This window comes from Pleurodeles waltl, chromosome 4_2, assembly GCF_031143425.1.
Source record: "Pleurodeles waltl isolate 20211129_DDA chromosome 4_2, aPleWal1.hap1.20221129, whole genome shotgun sequence".
In the NCBI taxonomy this organism is placed as follows: domain Eukaryota; kingdom Metazoa; phylum Chordata; class Amphibia; order Caudata; family Salamandridae; genus Pleurodeles; species Pleurodeles waltl.
The window spans coordinates 1025673572-1025686863 of record NC_090443.1 but is presented as its reverse complement, the minus strand read 5'-3'; the positions used below and the strand labels follow the sequence as shown (position 1 = coordinate 1025686863).

The 13292-nt window shown below is 50.1% G+C and overlaps 1 protein-coding gene across 1 annotated transcript in view; it reads left to right on the top strand.

Moving 5' to 3' along the window:
* Positions 1 to 2919: 2919 nt before the first annotated feature.
* Positions 2920 to 13292, top strand: part of LOC138293617 (membrane-spanning 4-domains subfamily A member 15-like) — a 95644-nt gene continuing 85271 nt past the window's right edge. Inside the window, exon 1 of the mRNA XM_069232893.1 lies at positions 2920 to 4230. Within this exon, the coding sequence (XP_069088994.1) occupies positions 4090 to 4230 (141 nt within the window). The 5' untranslated portion in view covers positions 2920 to 4089. The remainder of the gene's footprint in view (positions 4231 to 13292) is intronic.

The following is a 13292-nucleotide window of genomic DNA, read 5'->3' as shown; positions in this document are numbered from 1 at the left end:
CTTTTGATGCTGGGTCTGCAGAGATCTCAGGATGTCTCTATGTTGGGCAGAGCGCCGAATGTGTCTCAATATTATCAAGAGCAGAGGTATGTCAGGACTAAGGAAACTGTAGTATGTTACTGAAAAAAGAAAGAAAAAACACTTTATAGATTTATGTGCAGTCTTCAGAGAGGCCATTTTAGCTCAGCCAACCAGCAACAAGCAGACCAAATCTAAAAATAACTTCTTCAATGAACATCTTCATGTGAAATTATTTACCATTACTGCATGGGTTGTTTGGAATGAATGTTACAAGGGCTCTTCTTAAACTCCCACCCTATAACTGTGGTGTAGACTTCAATTTACTGCTCGGTCATCTGTGGTCATACCATGGGTCCAGTTAAACAATGGGCATAGTTTGGGTCTACAGGCTTGAGAAGCATTGTCCCAAAACTTCTGTGGAGCTTTGTCCTACTCAGCACACAATATTTCAGGTGGCTGTGTTTTATCTGGAATTATTCATGGTGGTGTTTGCCACCATGACACATTTGCCATGTTAATGTTAAGGTAGGAGTTTAAGCACTATTCTGAAAATGCCACTTTTAGAAAGTTGGTATTTTCCTGCCTGAACCAGATGTTCTCTTTTACCAGTATCCAGGGGCATATGACTGTGAACGGCTCTCCTGCGGTGTGTTGTGCATTCCTTCCGCACATGTGTGTAATGGCCTAAGCTGCCAACTTCAGAGCTGGGGGAACCAGGTTCAAGTCTCGGCGTCACCTCAACATCCTGTGATTCTAGGCACATAACTTAGGGCTTGATTTAGAGTTTGGAAGAGGGGGTTACTGAGTCACAAATGTGATGGATATCCCGTCCGCCATATTACAATTCCATTATAGCTTATGGACATTGTAATACAGCGGGTAGGATATCTGTCACGTTTGCGAAGGAGTAACGCCTCTGCCAAACTATAAATCAGGCCCATAATGTCCTTGTGCCTACAATTCAGTGCCTCAAGACACTCGCAAGTGATTTGCCGCACTTTACAAATCTGTGATTTATTTATGTATTTATTTATGCAGACAAAAGGGCCATAAGTGTGGGCAGGGTGATGCCTTCATGAGCAGGATATCCTGGGGGCTGTACTCAGCCTTCCTGAGCTTCAAAGGCCCATCCCTTGTCTGACTTCTAAAGCTGCCTCCCCTGCCACTGACAAATGCAGCTCACACTCAGGCCTGCCTGCCCTTTGTTATCAAAGATAGTCTGAAGCCAGATGAGAGGGAAGTTTAGATAAAGGGGGAATCCCCCAGCGACAGGCTGGCACCCTCAGAACGTCTCATCAGAACACTACTGAACTCGTGGAAGATTCAGATGAAGCAGTGCCTATCTGGACCTGCCTGCCTTGAACCCAGGATCCCCAGAAGTGACTCCAAGAGTCAGTTAACTGACCTGTGTGAGCTATAGTGTCACAAAAATCTTCCAGAGGATTTCCCTGACATTGCCCAGCTGACCAGCACCACCTAGACCTGCCTGAGTCCTGCTGATGGCCTATGCTGGAGTGCGTTCTGATCCCGAAAGGTGGTCTGAGTCCTGAACCCTTGGTTGGCATCAGAGTGTACTGATGCTGGCTTGAATCTCCGAAATCCGCACCCAGATGTTTGGGGCTCTTTGTGACTGCGAGTAGCACGTCATGTTAGCAACAGTCACCACACCTCCCGCCAACGTGACGTTCCAAGGTGACCTGCTCTTCACACAACACAGTGATTGGCCGAGACTACGGCCAGTGTGAAGCTCCAGCAATGACCACTCCTTGTGCTGACATCAACCTCCATGCGGCCCCCACTAACATGAAGCTCCTGCAGAGGCTCCTCGTGTGGTCCTGGACTTTGGGAAGGTAAACTTCAGCGGGAGAGACCTGGTCCCTGTGTCCGACCTCTGCTCCTTTGTGGTTGGCCTGAACTTATGAGTGTTCCCCGGTCCGGCGTGACCAGATGACCACGAGTGGTGCTCTCTGCTTCTTGCCGAAAATTTTATGTAAAACTTTTAAAAAATACATAGCTCCGGTTCTACTGATTGGATTTCTGTTGTTTTGGTGTCATTTTATTTATCAACTTTACTCAGTTTTTCTAAATTGGTTTGGGTTTTTTTCTTGTGTTGTGTGTTTACATTATTACTGTTTGAAGTGCTGCATAGATACTTTACACACTGTCTCTAAGCTAAGCCTGTCCATGCCAGCTAGTTGAGCACAGTTTTATTTAGTGACTTTTGTGGTTCACCCTGACAAGGGTTGTGGTTTATTACTTGAGTGGGGCTCTCACCCCCTCAACTAATCACCCAGTATCTTAAAACCTGTATCTCCCTGACTGGGCACTAATGGCAGCTCTGCCAAAGCACCTCAGCCCTGGCTTGGGGATTCCTTGCAGAAGATCAGTGCACAGCTCTGACAACCCACCCCAAGTGTCCACTTAAACACATCTCTTCCATGTGCCCCTCAGATGCTGTACTGGGGCCTCATAAACAGAACTCCTGCAGAGCCCCCCTCCCCTGCAGTAAATCCTGCTCGCAGCATCTGCAGAAGTCCTGCATGAGAAGCTGCACGGGTCCTGAAAGATTATGAAGCTCTGGAATAAGTGGTAAAGTGTATGTCAGCGGGAACAGCTTTCGAAATAATGATAACATCATATTTATATAATGCTTACAGTCGAATACTTCCTAGCAGCTTCAATGCGCTTGAACTGACAGGAGTTATTACTAGACCAGAGCAGTGCTCCTGTGTCCTCCTCGGTAGGGTGCAGTCTGAGTGCGCTGCTGATGTCAAACCCGAGGCTTGCAGACTGCACGCCCGCCTCAGCAGCGGGCACTCACCCCACTGAGCTATCTTGCGGCTTAGATGAAGGTTGAGTAAGAGGGAGTGTCAGGGGGAAGTTCTTCGGAGTAATGTCCTCTGGTTTCCCAACTCCTCCAGCGTGAGGAAGTGTTCTCTCTCTGCGCTTCACTGGGGTCTCTCTCGGGCTATAAGTGCAGTGAGGGGAAGGAGACAGGCAGTGGCAGACACCCCGCAGACAGGCAGTATCAGACACCCCGCAGACAGGCAGTGGCAGACACCCCGCAGTGAGGCAGTGGCAGACACCCCGCAGACAGGCAGTAGCAGACAGGTACTAGCAGACACCCCGCAAACAGGCAGTGGTAGACACCTCGCAGAGAGGCAGACACACCGCAGTTAGGCAGACACCACGCAGTGAGGCAGTGGCAGACACCTCGTAGGGAGGCAATGCAGACACACTGCAGTTAGGCAGACACCCCGCAGTGACGCAGTGGCAGACACCTTGTAGTGAGGCAATGCTGACACACCGCAGTGAGGCAGACATCCCGCAGTGAGAAAGTATCAAAAACCCCGAATAGAGGAAGTAGCAGACACCCTACAGTGAGGCAGCAGCAGACGTCCTGCACTGAGGCAGTAGCAGACACCCCTCAGTGAGGCAGAGGCAGACACCCCACAGTGAGGTAGTGCCACATACCCTACAGTGAGGCAGTGGACAGACACCACACATTGAGGCAGCGGCAGACACCTCGCTGTGAAGCAGTGGCAAACACCCTACAGTGAGACAGTGGCAGACACCCTGCAGGGTGGCGGTGGCTAGTGGCAGACACCCCGCAGTGAGGCAGTTGACAGATACCCTGCAGTGAGGCAGCTGACAGACACCCCACTGAGAGACAGTGGCAGACACTCCACAGTGAGGCAGTGGAGAGACACCCTACAGAGAGGCAGTGAGGCAGCTGACAGACACTTCTCAGTGAGTCAGTGAACAGACACCCCACAGAGAGGCAGTATCAGGCACCCTGCAGAGCCAGTGGCAGACACCCCACAGAGAGGCAGTATCAGGCACCCTGCAGTGAGTCAGTGAACAGACACCCCACAGAGAGGCAGTATCAGAAACCCTGCAGAGCCAGTGGCAGACACCCCACAGAGAGGAAGTATCAGGCACCCTGCAGTGAGTCAGTGAACAGACACCCCACAGAGAGGCAGTATCAGGCACCCTGCAGAGCCAGTAGCAGACACCCAGCAGTCCGAGCTCCGAGGCCTCTTCTCCAGGGCTCTCCAGGGCCAAAAGATGGCATCAGATTACAACAACGTCGGCAATGAGACGGGGTCCGCCAGCCCTCCCGGTGCGGTCCGGGGTGACCCCGCAGGACCGAATGCCCCTGCTGGAGCTATGCAGAGCTTCCTCAAGGGAAGGACGAGGGAGCTGGGGGTAAGTGGCGGCCTTCAGTAGTGCAAGGATTGTGTTCCTCCCTCCCCATAGCCCACATCCCCTCTTGGGGGGTACCCTCCAGTAATGGCGGGAACACTAGGTCTGGATTTCCGATGCATTACCTTATTCATGCTGACCACATGCACTCAGGGACGGGACCACTAGGGGTGTGTTCACCATACATATCTTATCTCTTGTGATGTCCTGTAGGGAGTGACAGTGGGTGTGTACTCACCATACACAGTCTTACCTCTTGTGAACCCCTGAAGTTAGTGACAGTGACAGTGGGTGTGTACTCACCATACACGGTCTAACCTCTGGAGAACCCCTGCAGTGAGTGACAGTGACAGTGGATATGTGCTCACCATACACAGTCTTATCTCTGGTGAACCCCTGCAGTGAGTTACAGTGACAGTGGGTGTGTACTCACCATACACGGTCTTACCTCTGGTGAACCCCTGCAGTTAGTGACAGTGACGGTGGTTATGTACTCACCATACACGGTCTTACTTCTGGTGAACCCCTGCAGTTAGTGACAGTGACAGTGGTTATGTACTCACCATACACAGTCTTACCTCTGGTGAACCCCTGCAGTTAGTGACAGTGACGGTGGTTATGTACTCATCATACACAGTCTTACCTCTTGTGAACTTCTGCAGTGAGTGACAGTGATGTTGGTTATGTACTCACCATACACAGTCTTACCTCTTGTGAAGCCCTGCAGTTAGTGACAGTGGGTGTGTACTCACCATACACGGTCTTGTCTCTGGTGAACCCCTGCAGTTAGTGACAGTGACGGTGGTTATGTACTCACCATACACGGTCTTACCTCTGGTGAACCCCTGCAGTTAGTGACAGTGACGGTGGGTGTGTACTCACCATACACGGTCTTACCTCTGGTGAAACCCTGCAGTGAGTGACAGTGGGTGTGTACTCACCATACACGGTATTACCTCTGGCGAAGCCCTGCAGTGAGTGACAGTGACAGTGGGTGTGTACTCACCACACACAGTCTGACCTCTGGTGAACCCCTCCAGTTAGTGACAGTGACAGTGGGTGTGTACTCACCATACACAGTCTTACCTCTGGTGAAACCCTGCAGTTAGTCACAGTGACAGTGGGTGTGTACTCACCATACACGGTCTTACCTCTGTGAAAGTGACAATGTGTGTGTACTCACCATACAGGACCTTTTCTCTGGTGAACCCCTGGCGTTGAGTGACCGTGACAGTGGTTATGTGCTCACCATATACGGTCTTACCTCTGGTGAACCTCTGCAGTGAGTGACAGTGACAGTGGGTGTGTACTCACCATACACGGTCTTACCTCTGGTGAACCTCTGAAGTGAGTGACAGTGACAGTGGGTGTGTACTCACCATACACGGTCTTACCTCTGGTGAACCCTTGCAGTTAGTGATAAGGGGTGTGTACTCACCATACAGGACTTTATCTCTGGTGAACCCCTGCAGTGAGTGACAGTGACAGTGGTTATGTACTCACCGTCTTACCTGTAGTGAACCCCTGCAGTGAGTTACAGTGACAGTGGGTGTGTACTCACTATACACAGTGTTACCTCTGATGAAGCCCTACAGTTAGTGACAGTGACAATGGGTGTGTACTCACCATACACGGTCTTACCTCTGGTGAACCCCTGCTCTGCAGTGAGTGACAGTGATGGTGGTTATGTACTCACCATACAAGGTGCTACCTCTGGTGAACCCCTGCAGTGAGCAACAGTGACAGTGGGTGTGTACTCACAATACACAGTCTTACCTCTGGTGAAACCCTGCAGTTAGTGACAGTGACAGTGGGTGTGTACTCACCATACACGGTCTTACCTCTGTGAAAGTGACAATGGGTGTGTACTCACCATACAGGACCTTTTCTCTGGTGAACCCTTGTAGTGAGTGACAGTGACAGTGGTTATGTGCTCACCATACATGGTCTTACCTCTGGTGAACCCCTGCAGTTAGTGACAGTGACAGTGGTTGTGTACTCACCATACACGGTCTTACCTCTGGTGAACCTCTGCAGTGAGTGACAGTGACAGTGGGTGTGTACTCACCATACACGGTCTTACCTCTGGTGAACCCTTGCAGTTAGTGATAGTGGGTGTGTACTCACCATACAGGACCTTATCTCTGGTGAACCCCTGCAGTGAGTGACAGTGACAGTGGTTATGTACTCACCGTCTTACCTGTAGTAAACCCCTGCAGTGAGTTACAGTGACAGTGGGTGTGTACTCACTATACACAGTGTTACCTCTGATGAAGCCCTACAGTTATTGACAGTGACAATGGGTGTGTACTCACCATACACGGTCTTACCTCTGGTGAACCCCTGCTCTGCAGTGAGTGACAGTGATGGTGGTTATGTACTCACCATACAAAGTGCTACCTCTGGTGAACCCCTGCAGTGAGCAACAGTGACAGTGGGTGTGTACTCACCATACACGGTCTTACCTCTGGTGAAACCCTGCAGTTAGTGACAGTGGGTGTGTACTCACCATACACGGTCTTACCTCTGTGAAAGTGACAATGGGTGTGTACTCACCATACAGGACCTTTTCTCTGGTGAACCCCTGCAGTGAGTGACAGTGACAGTGGTTATGTGCTCACCATACATGGTCTTAAATCTGGTGAACCCCTGCAGTTAGTGACAGTGACAGTGGTTGTGTACTCACCATACACGGTCTTACCTCTGGTGAACCTCTGCAGTGAGTGACAGTGACAGTGGGTGTGTACTCACCATACACGGTCTTACCTCTGGTGAACCTCTGCAGTGAGTGACAGTGACAGTGGGTGTGTACTCACCATACACGGTCTTACCTCTGGTGAACCCTTGCAGTTAGTGATAGTGGGTGTGTACTCACCATACAGGACCTTATCTCTGGTGAACCCCTGCAGTGAGTGACAGTGACAGTGGTTATGTACTCACCGTCTTACCTGTAGTGAACCCCTGCAGTGAGTTACAGTGACAGTGGGTGTGTACTCACTATACACAGTGTTACCTCTGATGAAGCCCTACAATTATTGACAGTGACAATGGGTGTGTACTCACCATACACTGTCTTACCTCTGGTGAACCCCTGCTCTGCAGTGAGTGACTGTCATGGTGGTTATGTACTCACCATACAAGGTGCTACCTCTGGTGAACCCCTGCAGTGAGCGACAGTGACAGTGGGTGTGTACTCACCATACACGGTCTTACCTCTGGTGAAACCCTGCAGTTAGTGACAGTGACAGTGGGTGTGTACTCACCATACACGGTCTTACCTCTGTGAAAATGACAATGGGTGTGTACTCACCATACAGGACCTTTTCTCTGGTGAACCCCTGCAGTGAGTGACAGTGACAGTGGTTATGTGCTCACCATACATGGTCTTACCTCTGGTGAACCCCTGCAGTTAGTGGCAGTGACAGTGGTTGTGTACTCACCATACACGGTCTTACCTCTGGTGAACCTCTGCAGTGAGTGACAGTGACAGCGGGTGTGTACTCACCATACACGGTCTTACCTCTGGTGAACCTCTGCAGTGAGTGACAGTGACAGTGGGTGTGTACTCACCATACACGGTCTTACCTCTGGTAAACCCTTGCAGTTAGTGATAGTGGGTGTGTACTCACCATACAGGACCTTATCTCTGGTGAACCCCTGCAGTGAGTGACAGTGACGGTGGTTATGTACTCACCGTCTTACCTGTGGTGAACCCCTGCAGTGAGTTACAGTGACAGTGGGTGTTTACTCACTATACACGGTGTTACCTCTGATGAAGTCCTGCAGTTAGTGACAATGGGTGTGTACTCACCATACACGGTCTTACCTCTAGTGAACCCCTGCCCTGCAGTGAGTGACAGTGATGGTGGTTATGTACTCACCATACAAGGTGCTACCTCTGGTGAACCCCTGCAGTGAGCGACAGTGACAGTGGGTGTGCACTCATCATACACGGTCTTACCTCTGGTGAACCCCTGCAGTTAATGACAGTGACGGTGGGTGTGTACTCACCATACACGGTCTTACCTCTGGTGAACCCCTGCAGTTAGTGACAGTGACAGTGGTTGTGTACTCACCATACACGGTCTTACCTCTGGTGAACCTCTGCAGTGAGTGACAGTGGGTGTGTACTCACCATACACGGTCTTACCTCTGTGAAAGTGACAATGGGTGTGTACTCACCATACAGGACCTTTTCTCTGGTGAACCCCTGCAGTGAGTGACAGTGACAGTGGTTATGTGCTCACCATACATGGTCTTACCTCTGGTGAACCCCTGCAGTTAGTGACAGTGACAGTGGTTGTGTACTCACCATACACGGTCTTACCTCTGGTGAACCTCTGCAGTGAGTGACAGTGAGAGTGGGTGTGTACTCACCATACACGGTCTTACCTCTGGTGAACCTCTGCAGTGAGTGACAGTGACAGTGGGTGTGTACTCACCATACACGGTCTTACCTCTGGTGAACCCTTGCAGTTAGTGATAGTGGGTGTGTACTCACCATACAGGACCTTATCTCTGGTGAACCCCTGCAGTGAGTGACAGTGACAGTGGTTATGTACTCACCGTCTTACCTGTAGTGAACCCCTGCAGTGAGTTACAGTGACAGTGGGTGTGTACTCACTATACACAGTGTTACCTCTGATGAAGTCCTACAGTTATTGACAGTGACAATGGGTGTGTACTCACCATACACTGTCTTACCTCTGGTGAACCCCTGCTCTGCAGTGAGTGACTGTCATGGTGGTTATGTACTCACCATACAAGGTGCTACCTCTGGTGAACCCCTGCAGTGAGCGACAGTGACAGTGGGTGTGTACTCACCATACACGGTCTTACCTCTGGTGAAACCCTGCAGTTAGTGACAGTGACAGTGGTTATGTGCTCACCATACATGGTCTTACCTCTGGTGAACCCCTGCAGTTAGTGGCAGTGACAGTGGTTGTGTACTCACCATACACGGTCTTACCTCTGGTGAACCTCTGCAGTGAGTGACAGTGACAGTGGGTGTGTACTCACCATACACGGTCTTACCTCTGGTGAACCCTTGCAGTTAGTGATAGTGGGTGTGTACTCACCATACAGGACCTTATCTCTGGTGAACCCCTGCAGTGAGTGACAGTGACAGTGGTTATGTACTCACCGTCTTACCTGTGGTGAACCCCTGCAGTGAGTTACAGTGACAGTGGGTGTTTACTCACTATACACGGTGTTACCTCTGATGAAGTCCTGCAGTTAGTGACAATGGGTGTGTACTCACCATACACGGTCTTACCTCTAGTGAACCCCTGCCCTGCAGTGAGTGACAGTGATGGTGGTTATGTACTCACCATACAAGGTGCTACCTCTGGTGAACCCCTGCAGTGAGCGACAGTGACAGTGGGTGTGCACTCATCATATACGGTCTTACCTCTGGTGAACCCCTGCAGTTAGTGACAGTGACGGTGGGTGTGTACTCACCATACACGGTCTTACCTCTGGTGAACCCCTGCAGTTAGTGACAGTGACAGTGGGTGTGTACTCACAATTTACGGTCTTACCTCTGGTGAACCCCTGCAGTGAGTGACAGTGACAGTGGATGTGTACTCACCATACACTGTGCTACCTCTGGTGAACCCCTGCAGTGGCAGTGGGTGTGTACTCACCATACAGGACCTTTTCTCTGGTGAACCCCTGCAGTTAGTGATAGTGGGTGTGTACTCACCATACACAGTCTTATCTCTGGTGAACCCCTGTAGTTAGTGACACTGACAGTGGGTGTGTATCCACTATACACGGTCTTACCTCTGGGGAACCCCTGCAGTTAGTGACACTGACAGTGGGTGTGTACTTACCATACACAGTCTTACCTCTGGTGAACCCCTGAAGTTACTGACAGTGACAGTGGGTGTGTATTCCCCATACAGGACCTTATCCCTGGTGGCACCATCAAGCTAATGATGAGAACAATAGCGGTATGTACATCACCCCATGTCTGGTGACACCGTCCACTCAGGGACGGGAACACTAGGGGTGTGTTTACCATACATTATCTTATCTCTTGTGATGTCCTGCAGTGAGTAGCAGGAACAGTGGGTGTGTATTCACCATACACGTTCTTACCCCTAGTGAACCCCTGCAGTGAGCGACAGTGGGTGTGTACTCACCATGCACAGTCTTACCTCTGGTGAACCCCTGCAGTTAGTGACAGTGGCAGTGGGTGTGTACTCACCATACGGGACCTTGTCTCTGGTGGCACCATTGAGCCAAGGACGAGAACAATAGCGCTGTATATACATCACCCCATCCCTGGTGACACTGTCAGGGACTGGGACTCTAGGGGAGTATTCACCAGACCTTTTCTATTTCTTGTGATGTCCTGTAGTGAGTGGCTAGAACATTCGGTGAAGATTCACCATACATGACCTTATCTCTGGTGAACCGTGCAGTACATGACAGTAACACTGCATGTGTATGTATCATACATGACCCTTATCTATGGTGACCCCACTAGTGAATGACAGTAGCACTGGACGTGTATGCACTACAAATTACACTTATCTCTGGTGAACCCAGCAGTAAATGACAGTAACACTAGATGTGTATTCACCATACATGACCTTATCGCTGGTAATACCATCCAGTCAGGGATGGGGTCACTATGGGGGTGTTACCTGTATATTATATTGTCTGTTGTGAACCCCAGCAGTGAGTGAAAGTAATATCGGATGTATATGCACCATAGATGACCCTTATCTCTGGTGAACCATCCAGTAAGTGACAGTAACACCAGATGTGTATGTATCATACAAAACCCTTATCTATGGTGACCCCAGTAGTGAATGACAGTAACACTAGATGTGTATGCACCATACATGACCCTGTCGCTGGTGAACCCAGCAGTGAGTGACAGTAACACTGGATGTGTATGCATCATACATGTCTTTTATCTCTAGTGAGCCCAGACGTGAGTGACAGTTTCACAGGATGTGTATGCACCACACATGACCCTTATCTCTGGTGAACCCAGCAGTGAGTGAAAGAGGATGTATATTTACCATACATGACCCTGTCTCTGGTGAACCCAGCAGTAAGTGACAGTAACACCAGATGTGTATGCACAATACATGCTTCTTCTTTCCGATGAGCCCTACACTGAATATGTATGCATCATACATGACTTTTATCTCGAGTGAACCCAGCAGTGAGTGACAGTAACACCAGATGTGTATGCACTGCACATGACCCTTATCTCTGGTGAACCCAGCAGTGAGTGACAGTAATACTGGATGTGTATGCACCGCACATGACCCTGTCTCTGGTGAACCCAGCAGTTAGTGACAGTAACACCAGATGTGTATGCACCGCACATGACCCTTATCTCTGGTGAACCCAGCAGTGAGTGAAAGAGGATGTATATGTACCATGCATGACCCTGTCTCTGGTGGGCACAGCAGTGAGTGAAAGTAAGACCTAGCAGTGAGTGACAGTAACACCAGATGTGTATGTCCAGCACATGACCCTGTCTCTGGTGCACTGCACATGACTCCGTCTCTAGTGAACCCAGCAGTGAGTGACAGTAACACCAGATGTGTCTGCACTGCATATGACCCTGTCTCTGGTGTACCCAGCAGTGAGTGACAGGAACACCCAGCAGTAAATGACAGTAACATCGGATGAGTATGTCCCCCACATCACCCTGTCTCTGGTGAACCCAGCAGTGAGTGACAGTAACACCAGATGTATTTGTCCCGCACATGACCCTGTCTCTGGTGAACCCAGCAGTGAGTGACAGTAACACCGGATGTGTATGCACAGCACATGACCCTGTCTTTGGTGCACCACACATGACCTTGTCTCTGGTTAACCCACCAGTGAGTGACAGTAACACCTGATGTGCATGCACCGCACATGAACCTTATCTCTGGTGAAGCCAGCAGTGAGTGACAGTAACACCGGATGTGTATGCACAGCACATGACCCTGTCTTTGGTGCACCACACATGACCTTGTCTCTGGTTAACCCACCAGTGAGTGACAGTAACACCTGATGTGCATGCACCGCCATGAACCTTATCTCTGGTGAACCCAGCAGTGAGTGACAGTAACACTGGATGTGTATGCACCGCACATGACCCTGTCTCTGGTTAACCCAGCAGTGAGTGACAGTAACACTGGATGTGTATGCACCGCACATGACCCTGTCTCTGGTTAACCCAGCAGTGAGTGACAGTAACACCAGATGTGTATGCACCATACATGACCCTGTCTCTGGTGAACCCAGCAGTGAGTGACAGTAACACCAGATGTGTATGTACCATACATGACCATGTATCTTGTGAGCCCAGCAGTGAATGACAGGAACACCGGATGTGTATGCATCATACATGACTTTCATCTGTAGTGAGCCCAACAGTGAGTGACAGTAACACCGGATGTGTATGTTCTGCACATAACCCTGTCTCTGGTGAACCCAGCAGTGAGTGACAGTAACACCAGATGTGTATGCACAGCACATGACCCTTATCTCTGGTGAACCCAACAGTTAGTGACAATAATACTGGATGTGTAAGTACTACACATGACCTTTCACCACTGGTGAACAAAGCAGTGAGTGACAGTAACACCAGATGTGTATGCACCGCACATGACCCTGTCTCTGGTGAACCCAGCAGTGAGTGACAGTAACACCGGATGTGTATACACAATACATGCCTCTTCTCTTCGATGAGCCCTACACTGAATGTTTATGCATCAACATAACTTTTATCTCGAGTGAGACCAGCCGAGTGACAGTAACTCCAGATGTGTATGCGCCACCCATGACACTTATCTCTGGTGACCCCAGCAGTCGCTGACAGTAACACCGGATGTGCATGCACGGCACATGACCCTGTCTCTGGTGCACTGCACATGACCCTGTCTCTGGTGCACAGCACATGACCCTGTCTCTGGTGAACCCAGCAGTGAGTGACAGTAACACTGGATGTGCATGCACAACACATGACTCCATCTCTGGTGCACCGCACATGACCCTGTCTCTGGTGAATCCAGCAGTGAGTGACAGTCACACTTGATGAGCATGCA